This window comes from Denticeps clupeoides, chromosome 2 (genome assembly GCF_900700375.1).
Source record: "Denticeps clupeoides chromosome 2, fDenClu1.1, whole genome shotgun sequence".
NCBI classification, from domain to species: Eukaryota; Metazoa; Chordata; class Actinopteri; order Clupeiformes; family Denticipitidae; genus Denticeps; species Denticeps clupeoides.
This window is the reverse complement of record NC_041708.1, coordinates 14,725,280-14,742,975: the sequence shown is the minus strand read 5'-3', so window position 1 is coordinate 14,742,975 and position 17,696 is coordinate 14,725,280. Positions and strand designations below refer to the sequence as shown.

The 17,696-nt window shown below is 41.1% G+C and overlaps 1 protein-coding gene across 2 annotated transcripts; it reads right to left on the bottom strand.

The window, feature by feature from the left end:
* Positions 1–1,356: 1,356 nt before the first annotated feature.
* lzts2a (leucine zipper, putative tumor suppressor 2a) lies at positions 1,357–17,466 on the bottom strand. Of its 2 annotated transcripts, none has more exons than XM_028970398.1 (5): positions 17,162–17,466; positions 7,765–8,382; positions 6,750–7,349; positions 6,379–6,648; positions 1,357–2,598 (listed from the first exon to the last, which is right to left on the bottom strand). In XM_028970398.1, the coding sequence occupies exons 2-5, from the start codon at positions 8,362–8,364 to the stop codon at positions 1,756–1,758; spliced, it is 2,313 nt and encodes a 770-aa protein (XP_028826231.1). In that variant the 5' UTR covers positions 8,365–8,382; positions 17,162–17,466; the 3' UTR covers positions 1,357–1,755. The 2 variants fall into 2 exon arrangements, with proteins under 2 accessions (XP_028826231.1, XP_028826232.1); XM_028970399.1 differs by lacking the exon at positions 17,162–17,466 and adding an exon at positions 8,660–8,850.
* Between the last annotated feature and the right edge of the window lie 230 nt (positions 17,467–17,696).

Genomic DNA, 17,696 nt, shown 5'->3' with positions numbered 1-17,696 from the left:
TCATCTTAAGCTGTGTTTAAATGTGGTGTATAAATGAACCTTGCACTTACTAAATTGATGGTAATAATTTTATGAATAAGCGATCTTGAGAGAGAGAGAGAGTAAGTGTGTGTGTGTGTGTGTATGTGTGTGTGTGTCAGTGTGAGAGCTTGTGAGTGTGTGCGTCTGCTAGTGGGTGCATCTGCAGTGTAGTGTAGAGAACAAGTTCTAACATTCAAACAAATCCTGTTAAATTTTCTGATTTGTATTGTTCTTTATTTTTTTTATAAATTATTTATCGTTCTGGCAGCTCAGGTGGCAGTTTATTTTTAAAAAAAGTCTATATTTGGCAGATGTAAAGCATACATGTGTATGTTTTTTGTGTTAGTCAATTTTAATTTTATTTTATTATTATTATAACAGCTCTAAAGATTTTGGTTCTGTTTTTGAATAAAGGGTTGGAAATGAATGCTTTTCTTGTTTTACATTTTTATCCGATTCTACGATTAATAAATAAAAATCGACAGATTAATCGATTATTAAAATAATAATTAGCTGCAGACCTAGACAGGAGAAAGAAAGACATAATTTAGTGTTCACGCATGTTCTTCGCTAAGAACACTTGTATTTGTGTTTGAACTGGTAGAGAATGAGACAATGAGTTAGACAAAAATGACTAGAGTTATTAATCTCATACATCATGGTCATTTATTGGACCAGAGTCTGTCATGCAAATAGTAAAAGCTCTGACTGGCTCAGTCTATATGTATATTTCAATGTGATTGCTGCTTGTAAATTTGTTTCTGTGGAATTATATGCAAGTATAAACAACATGGGACTGTCCAGCCATCATACTGCTCAGGAAGGAGACAGCTCTTGAGTCCAAGAGATAAACGTGTTCAAGTGTGGAATGTGCGTATCAATCCCAGAACAAAAGCAAAAGACCTTGTGAAAATGCTGGTAGAAGCTGGTCACTATCCACAGTGAAACGAGTCCTGTACCAACGAGTCCTGTACCAACCAAAAGCCATTACTCCAAAAGCTACATAAAAAAGCCAGATTACACATTGCAAATACAAACAGGGACAAAGACCCTAATTTCTGAAGACATGACCTGTGGTCTGACAAAACTAAAATTGAACTGTTTGGCCATAATGACCATCATCATATTTGGAAGCCTTCAAGCCATTAGAACACCATCCCAACTGTGAAGTACGGAGGTGGCAGCATCATGTTGTGGGGGTGTTTTGCTGCAGGAGGGACTGGTGCACTTCACAAAATAGATGGCATAATAAAGAATATTAAAATATTGAAGCAGTATTCATGTTTGGACTGGTAAAGGCAAATGAGAGAATGAGTTAGACAACAATAGCTGGAGTTATTCATCTCATACATCAAGGTCATTTATTTGTCATACAAATAGTAAAAGCTCTGACTGGCTCAGTCTAACCTCCACTTTCTATTGTGACATCACATTTTTCTTTGCCATTGTTTAATGTAATTCTGAAAACACAAAAACTACTGGTATTATGCTGATGCTATGACTGCCATGGTTCTCAATATATGTTTATATGTACTTCATAGGACACTGAGACTCTGTCCTCTAAGCTGGTGTAAAGGGTCCTTCATGTTGTCTGATGGTAGGTCATTTAGTGTAAAGGGTTGTCAAGAGTAGGTTACTTCATTATCAGATATTTTCCTCATTAAATATATTGATTGATTATCTCAATGCAATGTAATGACGGCCCCACCTTATTCAAGAGAGATATGTTTGGTCTTAAATCTCGGTAGCAGTGATCTCTTCAAAGTGGATCTCACTGGTTGCGTGCATCTCAAACTCAAGGTCACGGCTCTCCAGTCCCAGACTGATCTCCCTCATTACACTTTCCAATTCGTGGTTGCGTCTGTACATATGGATATAGTTCTGTTGCAGCTGTTTCTGGTAACGGATCACCTTGTCTTTCTCTTCCTGCCAAACTCGTCGCTCATCCTCAAATGCCTCCAGCTGACCTTCGCTGCAACGGCGCTCCAGGATCAGTTCCGATTTAAGGCGCTCCACTTCCTGCGTCAAACTTTGGACAGTCAGACTAGGACTTTGACCATGATTCTGGGACTGACGATGGGCTTTGGCTTCATCACTTTCATAGGCAGCTAGCTGTTGGTCATCAACTCCAATCTCTCGCAGTTGGGAGGGGCTATGACCAACGGAACCTCGACCATGGGACAGGGTCTTGACAGGAAGACTTGTGCATTGGCCCTTAACAGAGCCTGAATTTTGATATTGTGGCTGTTCGTAGTGGTTGTGTCTACTTGGAGCTGCAGCCAGAGCCTCTCTGAGCCAAGATGAATCATCCTCATGTCGAGCCACTTTTTGCCGCAGCAGCTCGGCTTCACTCTTGCGTCTCTGCAGCTCGTTCTCACAAACCTCCAGTTCCAGTGTGCGCATTCTTGCAGTGGCGTTGGCCTCCTGAGATCGTGTCTGGCTAACTTGCAGCTCTCCGCAGACATCTTGCAAATGTGATCGCAACGACACCAACTCCCCCGACTTCTGAATGAGATCTGCCTGCACCTCCTTCAACTGCTGCTTCAGCAGGGAAATCTCGCCCGATTTTTGACATACCTGTAGAAAATAACACAACACTTTAGCATTTGACTTAATGACTTCATCCTGATTAAAACCTGACTGGTAAAATGTGGTCTAGAAATCACTGCAATTGAAAACACTTGGGCACGACCCCAAGACTCCTTGTATCATTTTAGTCAGTTTTGCGTAGTAAAAAAGTGTGGTCACAGTCCTCTTGTGAGATTCATGCACATCCTGTTCACTCCTCCTGCATGAACTTTCTTATCTTTCCTAAAGTGAGACACAGAGCAGACATTTTGACACTGTAATGTTACTTAAAGTAACCTTTGTTATCTGATACTGACCTCAAAAATCACAATAGGGCTGCAACTAATGCTTATTTTAATAATCAATTAATCTGTTGATTATTATTTACTATTAATCATAGAATCTGATAAATCAAAACAAAACAAGAAAATCATAAATTTCCAACCCTTTATTCAAAGACAACTAAATCTTTAGAAAGTGCTCCTTGAACAGTTATAATAATAATAAAATAAAAATAGACTAACACAAAAAACACATGTATGCTTTACATCTGCCAAATATAGACTTAAATAGATTTAAAAATAAAGTACCACCTGAGCTGCCACAACAATAATTTATAAAAAAAAATAAAGAACAATACAAAAATTGAACAGGATTTGTTTGAATGTCAGAACTTGTTCTCTACACTACACTGCAGATGCACACACTCGTAGACGCACACACTCACAAACTCTAACACTGACACACACACACACTTACTCACACCCTTTGTTCAGACACTTTGCATTGCAATGCAAAAATGTGAGCATGTCCACATGCTCCTGGCTCAGGCTTGCTCTTTTGTTGCCTGCTGCAGAAAACAGCCGTGTTGGTGTTGTCATTGTGAAACACTGCAGCACACGGTGACAACAAAATGTGTCCTCTGCTTTTAACCCATCACCATAGTGATCAGTGGGCAGCCATGAAAGGCACGCGTGGAGCAGTGTGTGGGGACGGTTCTTTGCTCAGTCCCCACCTTGGCATTTGGCATTCAAACCAACAACCTTCTGATTATGGGTCTGTTTCCTTACCTGCTTGGCCACCATTGCCCCATTTGGATAGCCTGGTCAACATGGGATATCTTTCATTGTTTGCCTTCTACCCCAGTAATGGGTTTTGGGTTTTCCTTGGCAAGGCTCTTTTGTCCAAAGTATGTAAGGACTTCGCTGTGGCCATCAGTGAGGGTGATAAAAATAATTCAAGAATGTCGCTCATCACGTGGGCTGACAAGCTTGCTGTTTTGTCGTGGGAGGAGAAATGGCCGGACAGACCACGCATGATGCCTGGTCAGAGCAGGTGCAGTAGACCAGGCGTCATGCGTGGGCTGTTTTGTTAACATGCATTGAGCACGTGCACAGACCACGTGTTAACTTAATGGCTGGTGGCATCAGGCGTTAGAAACAGCGGCGCTTTTTTCATAAAATGCGTGTTTAGTGTAAAACCACACATTAAAATTCAAGCAAATTATAGCACATATGGCCGTTTATTTTTCCTTATATCCGCTTGTTTTTTTTTTTGTTTTTTTTCATTCTTTGCTCCGCACTGTCTATCAGGCGCTGAACTCTGCTAGCATCAGTGCGTGAGAGAGTATGTTCGCTGCACAATTAAAAGATTTTTTTAATAATCAAATGTCTCCACATTGCGTGACACAACAAATCGATTATGAAATTTGTTGCCAACTCTTGAAGTAATAGTTTTTTATTGATTTAACAGGGTGACTGTGTGAAAAAGTGACACCGAAAAAATTGACACTGAGTCCCGTACACTGACCGGCAAGCTGTTTCACAACCTTCTGTACTTTGGGTACCAGTAGTGACCCTGCACCCGATGATCACATGGGGCATGGCGAGTCATAAATAACTAAATAAGTTCACTCAGGTACTGTGTTGCGAGACCATTTAGAGCTTTATAGGTCAAAAGTAGGATTTTGTAGTCAAACCTAACTTTGATGGGTAACCAGTGTAGTGATTGTAAAACTGGGGTGATGTGGTCAAATTTCCTAGTTTTACTTAGAACTCTGGCTGCAGCATTCTGAACTGGCTGGAGTTTACTCATGCACATACTAGAGCATCCAGACAGTAATGTGTTGCAGTAATCTAACCTTGATGTAATAAAGACATGGACCAACCTTTCTGCATCGTGCATTGAGATGATGTTTCTTATTTTTGCAATATTTCTAAGGTGAAAGAATGCTATCCTAGAGATATTATCTACATGTGAATTGAATAAGAGACCTGCATCAATGAGGACACCTAGATCCCTTTCTTCAGTACTTGGTGAGATAGAAAGGCTATCCAGAGTTATGATGTAGTCAGCCAGCTTATGTTTGGCTACTTGAGACCCAAGTACAAGAGATTCTGTCTTATCAGGGTTTAACAGAAGTTGGTGAGCATCCACTGTCTAATGTCCTTCAGACAAGTCTCTATTCTGTTCAGCTGCTGCCTCTCATATGGCATTGTTGATAAATACAACTGTGTGTCGTCAGCGTAGCAATGAAAGCTAATACCATGTTAGTGTATGACGTGACCTAAAGGTAACATGTATAAGGAAAATAGCAACGGACCTAGGACAGAACCTTGTGGCACACCAAACTCTACTTTACTATGTGAAGACAAATCACCATTGATGTCCACAAACTGATACCTATCGGTCAGATATGATCTGAACCATACAAGGGATATACTTCATGAATGTTGTTGCTGTCTAGGTACGCGCTCAGCTGCTGGGCTATGACTTTTTCTAAAATTTTCTATATAAACAGAAGGTTGGATATCGATCTATAATTCGAAAGTTGACTGCGTTCAAGATCAGGATTTTAATCAGGGGTCTAATGACTGCTACCTTGAACGAACAGTAATGGCAATGTTCTCTCACTTGATTGCTCAAGGCTGAGATCAATAAACATGAACCTGCTCACCTTAAACTGCTCACATAAACTGATGCTCTAATGTAGAGAGGTTTAGGCAGCAACATATGAGCTGTGCTACCTACAGAAGTGTACAGCGATTTATTTTATTTTATTTATGTAAAATCTTTATATGATGTGTTTGTGTGGTTTATATAATACAGTTGGGAAACCAACTCACATAAAATAATGAAGCTGCAACCATACTGCTGAGAAATTTAATTTTCAGTTAGACATCTAGAATGTATAAATAATGCAACATGTACAGTACAGGCCAAACGTGTGGACACACCTTATCATTCAATGTGTTTTCTTTATTTTCATGACCATTTACATTGTTAGATTCTCACTGAAGGCATCAAAACTATGGATGAATACATGTGGAGTTATGTACTTAACAAAAAAAGGTGAAATAACTGAAAACATGTTTTATATTCTAGTTTCTTCAAAATAGCCGCTCTTTGCTCTGATTACTGCTTTGCACACTCTTGGCATTCTCTCGATGAGCTTCAAGAGGTAGTCACCTGAAATGGTTTTCCAACAGTCTTGAAGGAGTTCCCAGTGGTGTTTAGCACTTGTTGGCCCCTTTGCCTTCACTCTGTGGTCCAGCTCACCCCAAACCATCTTGATTGGGTTCAGATCCGGTGACACTTTTTGTTAAGAATACAACTCCACATGTGTTCATTCATAGTTTAGATGTCTTCAGTGAGAATCTACCAATGTAAATGGTTATGAAAATACAGAAAACACATTGAATGAGAAGGTGTGTCCAAACTTTTGGCCTGTACTGTAATTGATTATACCAAACCCTTCTAGAACATTTTGAAAACTATGCATGAACTCACCTCCCACTTGGTCTCCTCCAGACGGGGCCCCAGATGTAACTGCTCCTGCTCAATGGAGGCACACCTCTTCTCCAGCATCTCACGCTCATGCAGGAGCTGACTGAAGTCCTCCTGCATCTTCTTTTTCTCTTGCTGCAGCTGGAAGAGCTGAAGCTGCAGCAGCTGCTGGCCTCTTTGGGCCTTCTGAGTGGCCTGCTTCATCCGTGAGGCATAGCTCTGACGGAGCTCCTCAAGCTCCTGCTCACAACGTTTCTGCTTTTCCTCGTACAACTGCAAAGAGACACACACACACACACACACAAACACATGCGTCATCAGACAATTATTCTCAATTAATTCCAAACAAAGATCTTGCAATTCTGATTAATCACCTGGCAAATGGCTTCCTCATTCTCATCCAGGTTTTCTCTCATCTGCTGCAGCTCCAGTTCTCTGTCCTTCAGCTTCTCTTCTAAGTCTTTAATGACCCCCTCATATGCTTCTACCTGTGTTGGGGACCGCCCACAGGAGCCATTGTCTGATTGGAACTGGCCACGGCCATTAAGTGATCCCATTGTGCTCTTACTTGAAGAAGACCGCCCACTATCAGAGTGTGTATGGCTAGCACCTCCACTGAGACTAGAGCAAGAGACCTCCATTGCCATGCCAGGGCCATCACTCAGGGCAAGGCTATATCCTGCAGTGCTATAGGTGGGCAGGCTGGACAGTGAGTTTCGTCCAGAGTCAGTCATGGTGCATGACTGGCTGCCTTTGGTACTGCGGCCACCGTTGTAAGAGTTGCACTTGTCGAATGAGGAGGCTTGAGAAGAGATGCCGCTGCTACAGCCCCCATCTGGCAGGTGCAGATTCAGGCTGCATTGGCTTTCTGAAAGACTGTCCCCTGGCCGTGGAGAGAGGTACTGAACAGAGAGGCGATTTTTGCGCACCACTGGTTTAAAGGCAGTGGGGCGGATGACAACTTTTTCCATATTCTGCAAGAAAATAATACAAATGGATATCTCAGATACAATTTATCCTGACTCACACGTACAGATTCATACAGAACAGGCAGCAGAGACATTGTTCAGACATGTGGTAGCAAGCAAGTGCATCTATAACACAATACGTAGAGATTTTAAAGTTTCTCTGAAGTAATACAAAAAGTATTGTCATATATTGTTGTTAAATTTGTTATTCATTAAATTAATAAATTATCTAGTATACAAATCTCTGGAGGGAAAAATATAACAGTGGTAGGATAAAAAAAGACAAGGCGAGAGGGTTGGCCACTGCCAGCTGGTACGCACGCTAACTGAAATATTTCACACAATAAACAGATGACTATAGCTTGTAAATGTTGTTACTTTAATGAATTATACCATAGCAAAAATGGACATGCTTCCTCACCATCTCCAACTGTCCGGACACAGGAATGAGTTTTGGGGGAGGGCCTCCAATCTTGCCATTCATTGGAGTTTTATTACATGCATCTTCACAGTCACTACATGGGCTGCAGGTGCTCATCAGGTTATAGTTCATATAGTTGCCCACAGGCTCATCACACACGTATCCATAGTTACCATTACCAGCAGGGAAAAATGTGTGGAGGAATGCAGAGGATGACTTTTTGCTAACACTGTTGCTCACTTGCTGCAGTGGCATTGATGGTGGCAGCAGCTGATGTTGCGGCTGATGGTGGTCTTTGGTGAGGAGCTGCTCTTGTGAGCTGGCCCTCTGCAGGGTGCTATCTTGATTCCGGAAGCAGCTGGTTCCAGCTGTAGGCCTGCAAACCTTGGTGGTGAACTTTCCACTATTACGGTTGCAGTCCCTCTCTTCGTATGTGGTGGTGTGGCCAGAGATCAAGCTGCTGACAGAGCCCATTGTTCCTGCACCAGAGCTAGTGCCTGCTGGTGAGTGAGAGATGGAGTGGCAGGGTGTGACCTCACTGATGGATTTGGAGTGATCAGTGGGCACAGGCAGGGTCTGGACCAGAGCCATGGCAACCATGTGCCAAAACCACAAGCACTGTTCAAAAAGAGTGCAAAGAGAGAGTGATGCACAAAAGAGAGTGATGCAGAGTACAAGTTGCCCACAATGGAGGTAGTGTCTTAACTATGCAATTCATTTGAAAATGTTTTTGTGCTTAACGGTAATGACAGCTGGGTCCTTTAAAGGCTCATACATCACACCCAGCTTTGCCACTCACTACATCAGGATGCATCTGAGCACAGCTTACAGGCAACATCCCAAGATTCATCTACAATATAGGGACATAATGAGTAAGCCAAGCTCATGCTCTTACCTTTTAAAAACAAACGATCCTTCCTTCGGGCGCTGTTAATTGTGTTTGTTTGTTATTTTATTATACTTCTTATTTTTTAGGAAAACCCCGGGGAGAGGTACCCCGGGGGAGGGGTGTCTCTGTTCAAAGGGGCCTAAAACCAGTACTTCCTCGAAGACTAGCGAGGTGGTAGGTAGTGTTTTGGGGCAGGATTAAGACCATAAAATCGACAGATTATTTGATTATTAAACTAATTGTTAGAAGCAGCCCTATATTTTAGTCTCTTTTTTTTAGTAATGCAGTTATATTTAACCCAGTCAATATAGTACAAGTACCCAGTAGATCAAACAAAATCTTATCTCTGAAATTCTAATTTTATTTGTTACTGAAGTTAAGTGAAGTGATTGTCACATGTGATACACAGCAGCACAGCACATGGTGCACACAGTGAAATTTGTCCTCTGCATTTAACCCATCACCCTGAGTGTGCAGTGGGCAGCCATGACAGGCGCCCGGGGAGCAGTGTGTGGGGACGGTGCTTTGCTCAGTGGCACCTCAGTGGCACCTTGGCGGATCATGGCTGCCCACTGCACACTATAGTACTCACTTGTACTATACTGACTGGGTTAAATATAATTGCATTACTAAAAAAAGAGACTAAAATATAGGGCTGCTTCTAACAATTAGTTTAATAATCAAATAATCTGTCGATTTTATGGTCTGCCCTTAATCCTGCCCCAAAACACTACCTACCACCTCGCTAGTCTTCGCTTCCTTAACCACTAGGCCACCACTGTACGTACAGTCATACACGGTATGATATGCAGTGAAATTCTTGTGCGACTGCTCTTGACCTCAATATTACAAATAAAAGTATTACAAATATGCAAATATTGCAAATATAAACAAATATTAATTTTTTTTAAACATAAATGATATAAACTATATGTAACGAGAAGGGTGAAAGTGTGCAAAAGTGTGGAAGGTGTGGTGGTAGTAGCCTAGTGGGTAACAAACTCGCCTATTAACCAGAAGACCAAGGTTCAAATTCCACTTACTACCATTGTGTCTCTGAGCAAGACACTCTAAATTGCTCCAGGGGAACTGTCCCTGTAACTACTGATTGTAAGTCGCTCTGGATAAGGGCATCAGATAAATGCTGTAAAATGTAAAGCTGTGCAAATGACTTCAATGCATATACATAAATATTTTTTAAGGTGTGAAGATCTGCAAATGTTCCATATGTCAGTCCTGAAGTTGTTTGAAAGTGTAGGAGTGTATTGGTGTTCTGTCCTATGTAGTGTTGTGGTTGAGAGCTTGTATAGCCTGCGGGAAGAAGCTCCTTCTCATTCTCTCTGTGTTGGCCTTCAGAGAGCGGAAGCATTTCCCTGATCACAGCACAGAGAAGAGTCCATTGTTGGGGTGGCTGAGGTCCTTCACTAACTTCCTGGCCCTGGTCAAGCACTGCTTGCTGTAGATCGATTGAAGGTCAGGGAGCTTGGTACAGATGATGTGTTCAGCTGATCGAACCACCCTCTGTAGGGCTTGCTTGTCCTGCATGCTGCTGTTTATGAACCAGGTAGCGATCATTCCCGCCAGGATGCTCTCTATTGTGCAGGAGCAGAGCACCTTGGAGGGCAGTCTCTCAGGCGTTGAAGTTGGTAGAGACGATGCCGGGCCTTTTTCACCATGGTGTTGATGTGACAGTACCATAACAGGTCCTGCATGATGTGAAACTGTCCACTCTCTCCACTGGGCTCCTGTTGATGACAGGGGTCTGATAGTTCCTCTCCTGCTTAGTACTAAAGTCCACTATAAACTCCTTTGTCTTGCTGACGTTCAGGTGGAGATTGTTCCTCTGGCACCAATTCTCCAGATTTCCAACCTCCTCCAGGTAGGCTGTCTCGTCATTGTCAGAGATCAGGCCCACCACAACAGAGTCGTCAGCAAACTTAATGAGTTGGTGGAGTTTGTAGTGGCTGAACAGTAGTAGGTGTACAGATAGTACAGCAGGGGGCTCAAAACACATTTTGAATGTTTGTCTCAGGTTGGTTTGTTAAAGGTTTGCTGTTCTAAACCCAGAACAAGTCACAGATGTCAGGGGATATACAGTGCATCCTGAAAGTATTCACATTGCATCACTTTTTTTCCACATTTTGTTATGTTACAGTCTTATTTCAAAATGGATTAATTAAAAATGTTCCTCAGAATTCTACACACAACACCCCATAATCACAACATGATTAAAGTGTACTTGATTTACTTGAAAATGCATTAAAAATGAAACTACTGAGAAATAATGTGTACATAAGTATTCACAGCCTTTGCACAATACTTTGAGTTCAAGAGTGCTCTGGAGCATCCAGAAAATCTCTGTACATTGCTGCAGAAGTCATCATTCCTCTATTCTGACTCGCCACTAAGGTGCCACTGAGCAAAAGCACCTCAAGTAAACTTCTTTCACAATGTCATTATGGGGAATTCTGAGGAAGAAAATGAATTTCATCCATTTTGAAATAAGGCTGTAACATAACAAAATGTATAAAAAGTGATGTGCTGTCTGTATCAAATGCTGAGCACAAGATGGCACCAGAACAAATTTTGATTTTAAAATAAATGATTGTTCTATAAACCAGGTCTATAGTTACATAAATATTTTTACAATTACAAATATTATTTAATTCAATCTTGACAATAGAGGCCTTGAACAGAATCTTTGTTTTTTTCTTTTTTCAAAGTGATTGCCTATAACATTTTCAAAACCTGTGATAGATTTGATAAAACACTGAAAACTGACATTTACTTATTCTCTGTTGAAAGTTACTAGTGGTTACAGGCAACCATCTTGGAAGAGAACAATACAGACATTTTTCTGCCCATTGTAGCAAATCAAAGCGTCCACACAGGTGCACGAGACCTTACCTCTTGTATTTGAATACATCATGTGACCATGTAGAAAATTTATGGCATGCATCCTGATGCTTCGATATGGAAGCATTGATCATCGTAACTGAATTGAATTGGGAGACCAGTGAAGGTTCACACAGTGAAAAAACTATATTAATTAAATGTGCTTTGCCCATTGATAAGTGAGCCTGATGTAGTTGAAAAAATAACATATAACTAATATAATAACTATTGACCTCAGGTGAGGTCTATATCTCCTGTTTTTATCTCCTGTTAGTGTGTCACACAATATTTAAACACGACATTGAAAGTGTAAAACCTTCCTCAGAAGGTTGTGTACCATCACTAAATTAACACTACAGTATGAAGTAATGCAGCACACTGTAAAGATTGCATGCATGGAACAGTCTGACCAAGGACAAGGGAAGAGGAATACTTGAATAGTCTCAGTCAAATAACATTATGGTTCTTCCCGGAAGTAACACTTCCCGGCAGTAACATAAAAAAAAAAAAACCCTGCCCAAAACTTTTGACAATGACACAAATACTCGATTTCACAAAGTTTGCTTCTTCAGTGTTTTCAGGTCTTTTTGTCAGTTGTTTCTGTGGTGAAGCAAAATCTTTGACAAATTTACTAATATAGCATTTATCAGATGCCCTTATCCAGAGCGACTTACAATCAGTAGTTACTGGGACAGTCCCCCTGGAGCAACTTAGGGTTAAGTGGATTTGAACCTGGTTCTTCTGTTTCATAGGCGAGTGTGTTACCCACTAGGCTTCTACCACCATAAGAAAATAAATTAAATAAAAAGACAATCAAAATTAAAAGTGCAAGTGTTCAAGATCTTGAATTTGATTATCATCTCTGCCTAATGATCTGTTTTCTGCTGCCTGTTGCTAAAAGGCAGCAGGGAGAAGGGACACTTGACCAGTATATTTATAGCTGCATCTAATGTGTTTTATAGATGCATTATGCTTTTTCAGTGTTCAATTTCTATCATTTTACTCTGGCTCAGGCACTAAATGAGCAGTCAGGTGATGCATTTCAATTAGCACTAAGATGGAAGCTGAGGCAATCAAACGGAGGTTGGCATCCAGCAATTACAAAAGTAAAGTCTAAAGTGCGGAAAAAACTGAACCTGACAATAATGTCAGGTTCAGGCTTGTACTTGTCAGGCTCAGGTCTAACTTTTAAAGCCTGATTAAAGGCAGTAATCCATGACAACATCCACTATGTCTATCTGACTGGTCCAGCTACTTAATTTACCCGACTGCAGTAGCACACGCACTTTCAAATGTACAAGAATATCTGGACCACAGCCAATCAGAGATGGGCCTTATTGAAATCTAGTTAAATTACCGGGCTCTTCAAAATAACAATCCACAAGATTCTCCCCTTGCTAGCCGATCTAAACAGTTTAAGTAATGATTGATACAATTTATCCTGGAGGAACATTTTGTTTCCTACAGAGAATTAAATCAATCTCACCAAGAACTACTCAACACTAGTACCTATCAACAAGAGCATGCTAGACATATTAACATTTGCATCACGCACTCACATGGCTGAAAGAGAGAGAGACAGAACGTGTGTATGTTGGATCACATTGTGTGTTTCTGTCACGAAGCAAATTCGGTGATGCACTTGCAGACATGCTTTGAGTGAGGGGACAAGTCGTCGAGCTGGATAACAGGAAGATGGCTGGTTGAAGGATGGTTCGGGAGTGAGGGCTGGATAGGAGGACGTCTTGGGCGGCAGGAAGGTAGGGGAGCATGAATCAACGTCTTAACAAAAGGGGCAGACAGACTCAGGGTCAGGGACGGGCAAAAGTCATGGTCAGGAGGTTCAATCCAGAAATCAATCATCGTCTCAAGAGGGGCAGGTAAAATCTTGAAGTTGGGGACAGGCAAAGGTTGTGGTCAATAAGTCAATTTATTCAGGCGTGGGAAAGTAGGTAAGCGTCTCTGGGAAATAATTTAAAAAAAGAGCTCTCATTTCCGCTTCCGGGTAGCTGTCTCTCTGGCTGGTCTGGCACTCTCTGGTGTGTTGGAGGTGTGTTGGCTGTGACATTTTCAGATTCCATAGACAAACACAGCATCTTGATTTGCTTATTTTGCTTAATTCAGCCAGATTTCAGTGTGGCCAGGCGTTTATTGAACTTCTCAAGGAGGTTATGATAACTTTGAAAACCGATAACTGTTATTTAGGGCAGTAGTGGCCTAGCATTTACATTTACAGCATTTATCAGACACCCTTATCCAGAGCGACTTATAATCAGTAGTTACAGGGACAGTCTCCCTGGAGCAACTTAAGGTCTTGCTCAGGGACACAATGGTAGTAAGTGGGATTTGAACCTGGGTTTCCTGGTTCACAGGCGAGTGTCTTACCCACTAGGCTACTACCACCCAATAAGGCCCACCCTATGGTTACAGTGGTGCATTCTGAGCCTGAATTCCACAAGTTGAATTTGAGCAAGCTGAATAATATTATTTAAAATTTTGGTGCTTCAATTTTTTTATTTATTGGAATTGAAAATGACACAATGAAATTATTTAGAGCAAAATAGTAGAGGCAAAATAATTTAAAGGCTGATAAAAAAAAATATGTTGGAAATGGGCAGTTACGAGAGTGCAGTAATGACCCTATTTAGAAAAGAGGTGCCCCGCAGAAAAAGTTTGAAAACCATTGGATAAAGCTAGCAAAATGGCTGAAAATGTAGTCAGGGAGCAAAAGTCATTAGGAAAGTATATTTTTTATCACTTTTTCCCATATCACACAGCTCCATTTAAAAACCTAAACAGATTTACTGATTTATGTTCAACCACAACAGCTATTTTTTCCAGTCAAATGACTGGAAATGAAATGACAAAAACTGAGGTCTTCATCACAGAAACTATCCAATCAGATCCTAATCCGACCTTCTGTCTAGGCAGAACAGACCTGAAATGCTTGAATCAATGCTTATTAATATGTCTGTTGTACATTTAATGTTTTGGTTAGGGAGGAAGACCTTAAGAGTATGCTGTAGCTGACTCTGCTAACTGATTTTCTATTAAAGCTGATTTTTACTCTACCACTCTTCAGCACTCCTGTCCAGGCATTCCCTTTTCTGCAGGCTGGAAGTAACTCCATCCATCAGGGTTAGCAACTCAAGCACAGACGAACTACTTCAGCATCCGACCACAAGCTAAAATGCCAATGCCATGCCCATTCGCTAGTTTAATTGATGGAGGCAGGCATAGTACCTTGTAAGCTACCTTGTAAGCTGTAACCCAAAATGCACTACGTTTGTGACAAATGCCTTCAGACCCTGTATGGTAAAGTCTAATAAAACAAATGTTGCAGATTGGTACAGATGATCAGTAAAACACTCACAAACAATTAACCAACTGAAAGAGAGGTCTGATGCACTATATGTCACTTACAGCTCCACCAGTATGCGGTGAAATGGTGGTGTGGAATCAACTGACTCAGCGAACTGAGAGGAAGGAGAAAGCTTAGTTAATGACCCTTCCCTCCCTCTGCCAGCCTAATATAAATACCTGACATGTCTTAACCAAAAGGGTGGATGGTATGAAAAAATACCTCCAACACACATCCCACATCCTCATTTAGCACAAAAATGTACTGCAGGATCTTGCAGATCCACATCCTTCAGCATGGAAATGCTGATGGTGTGGATACAATTTTACCTTAAAGTCAACTTCCCAAAAGCACCCTTCATAAAAAAAAAAACTCAAAATTACTAGTTATTTATTTAACCAAACTGCATGGCAAAGTGTTGAAAAAACAGGTCCTGGAGAATTGCTGGGTGTCGATACAGATCTTGCACCACTATGATGCAGTGAAGGCTAGTGCTGCATGATTAATCTAATCGCAATTGTAATCGCGATGTCAGTCTGTGCGATTACATGAACGCAAAAAGCTGCGATTTAAATTATTAGAACATGGATTGAATCGGCAACACTCATTCTCTCAAAGTTTGAGAGCTGACTGAAGTCTTACTTCAGTCAAATGTCATGACTTTCAATTCGTTTCAATGGAGACCTCAGACTCGCATAGACATATGGGTACATGTATGTCAACGTCGCCGCCATATTGTGATAGGCGCTGCTGTGGAGTGAAGCATATACATGTCTATTGAGAGAAGTGCATAAAAATTCCTCACTCTTGTGCTGCTTGGGGCTGTACAAACCGCTGTACGCTCCAAACCAGATCCCGGGGGATTGCATTTCATAGGTAAGGCTGGACTATTGTTTTGAATATATTTGTCCATTATAAAATCCCGTTTTATAAGTCTTAACCTTAGCTAAGCTGAACACATGCATTCCTGTGTTCAAGTTAGCCTCCAAACAACGTTTTGGCTAAACATAGGCATTAACTAAACTTTGAAGGTTTCCTAAAGAAATTCACCTCAGTTTACAAATATTAACCTTAGCTAAGCTAGCAAAACTATTCATCCCTGTGTCAGCCTCCAAACAACGTTTTGGTTAAACGTAAGAACTATAATACGGGATTTTATAATGGCCAAATATAATCAAAACAGTTGTTTAGCCTTACCAGGGTTTGTCGTTTGACAGTAATGTAAAGAGTTTTTTGTGATTATTTAATTTTGTAGAATATTGTATTTTGAAAGCACTGGGCATTTCAAGTTGTTATAAGTAGTTTGTACGTTTCACTTTGAAATTAAACATTTCACTATTAGTAATTTGTATGCAACTTTTCATTGATATACAAGCAGGTGTCCTTTATCATATCGCATATCGCAATATTGATCTCAATAATTGCAGTATGTCTTTTTCCCCAAATCGTGCAGCCCTAGTGAAGGCTATGGCAGATAGGGATGTAAAAGGTGTAATGCTCTCAGATCAGCCACTACGGAACATTCATTTCTTGTTAACTTCCAGGCTAACAGATGTCATGCAGTAATGAAATAACCAAATAGCTGGTGAATAGGACCATGCCTAAAGTAGAGATATTGCGTATGTGTATTTTTGTCTGTAGTAGGTGAATACTGGCTTTCTGTTACTGTCTGTGATTGTTTAGAAATAAGCAGGAGACTCTCTGTTAAAGGACACATGAAAATGCAGTCAAGTGAAAAATTAACCCCCCCCCCCAACTTGTGGGACTAAAATAAAAATAATCTTAAATCAACAATCTAAATCTGCAGCTGAAAGTCATGTGATTGCAAATTTGGTCAAATCAGTGAATCGTGTTGCTGTTTGCATTTGTATTTTGGTGTGTGTTTGTGTTAAAGTTCTTTAAATCGGTTACTTATTGGTTAGACTATGTCTAAAAGTAACCAACAAACAATGCTACACCACCTGATGTTAAGTTGGACAGTGCTGGAAGTGCAGGGCTGGCAACACAGACAGGCCATGTTAAAAGCATCAGCCAGATGCCTGTGGTCAGACTGACCGTGCCACCCTCAATCCTATCAAAACCACAGGCCAAACACCCAGCTCACATTCCTGGACTTCTTTCCTATGGCAGGACAAACTGATGTACAGGCATGTTTCCTGACCCCCGTCATCAGCCATCACGCTCAGTAAACTCCCAAAACACACACACACAACACAGTCTTCACTTAGTAGTTGTTTATGTAGTTCACATACCCCATCTAGATGGATGCATCTCCTGGCTCGTCTCTCTTTCTCCTCAATCACACTCCTCTAAGGCAGCACTGCCACACTCTCGGCTCTGCCTCCCACCACTCTCTTCTCTTCAAAAACTTTCCTCTCTTTGTCCTCCTCACTCACCCTGTAAGTAACCACCCACACACACACACACACACACACACACACAGTTCCCCTTGTTACTGCTTTAGCTCCACCCCCAGACCCCTTCTCTTTTGTCTGCAGCCTTCTCCTCTCTCTTATACTCCATCTAAATTCATGTCTTCCCCCTTCCTGGTTTCAGTCATGGTCTTCTGCTGCTTCCTAATCCTCTCCAACTTCAGCCCCTCTCTCCGTTTTCCTTCTCTCTCTGCTGTACCTCTCTGTGTCTCTTGGCTGCATTCTTACATCTGAACAGGAATAGGCTGCCAGAGAGTAAATTTCACCCTTCAGTGAGCCATTTCATCCTGGAAATATCTAACCCTCAAAACAACAAAATGGTGTGTATGAATTTTTTAACAAAACCTGAAAATTT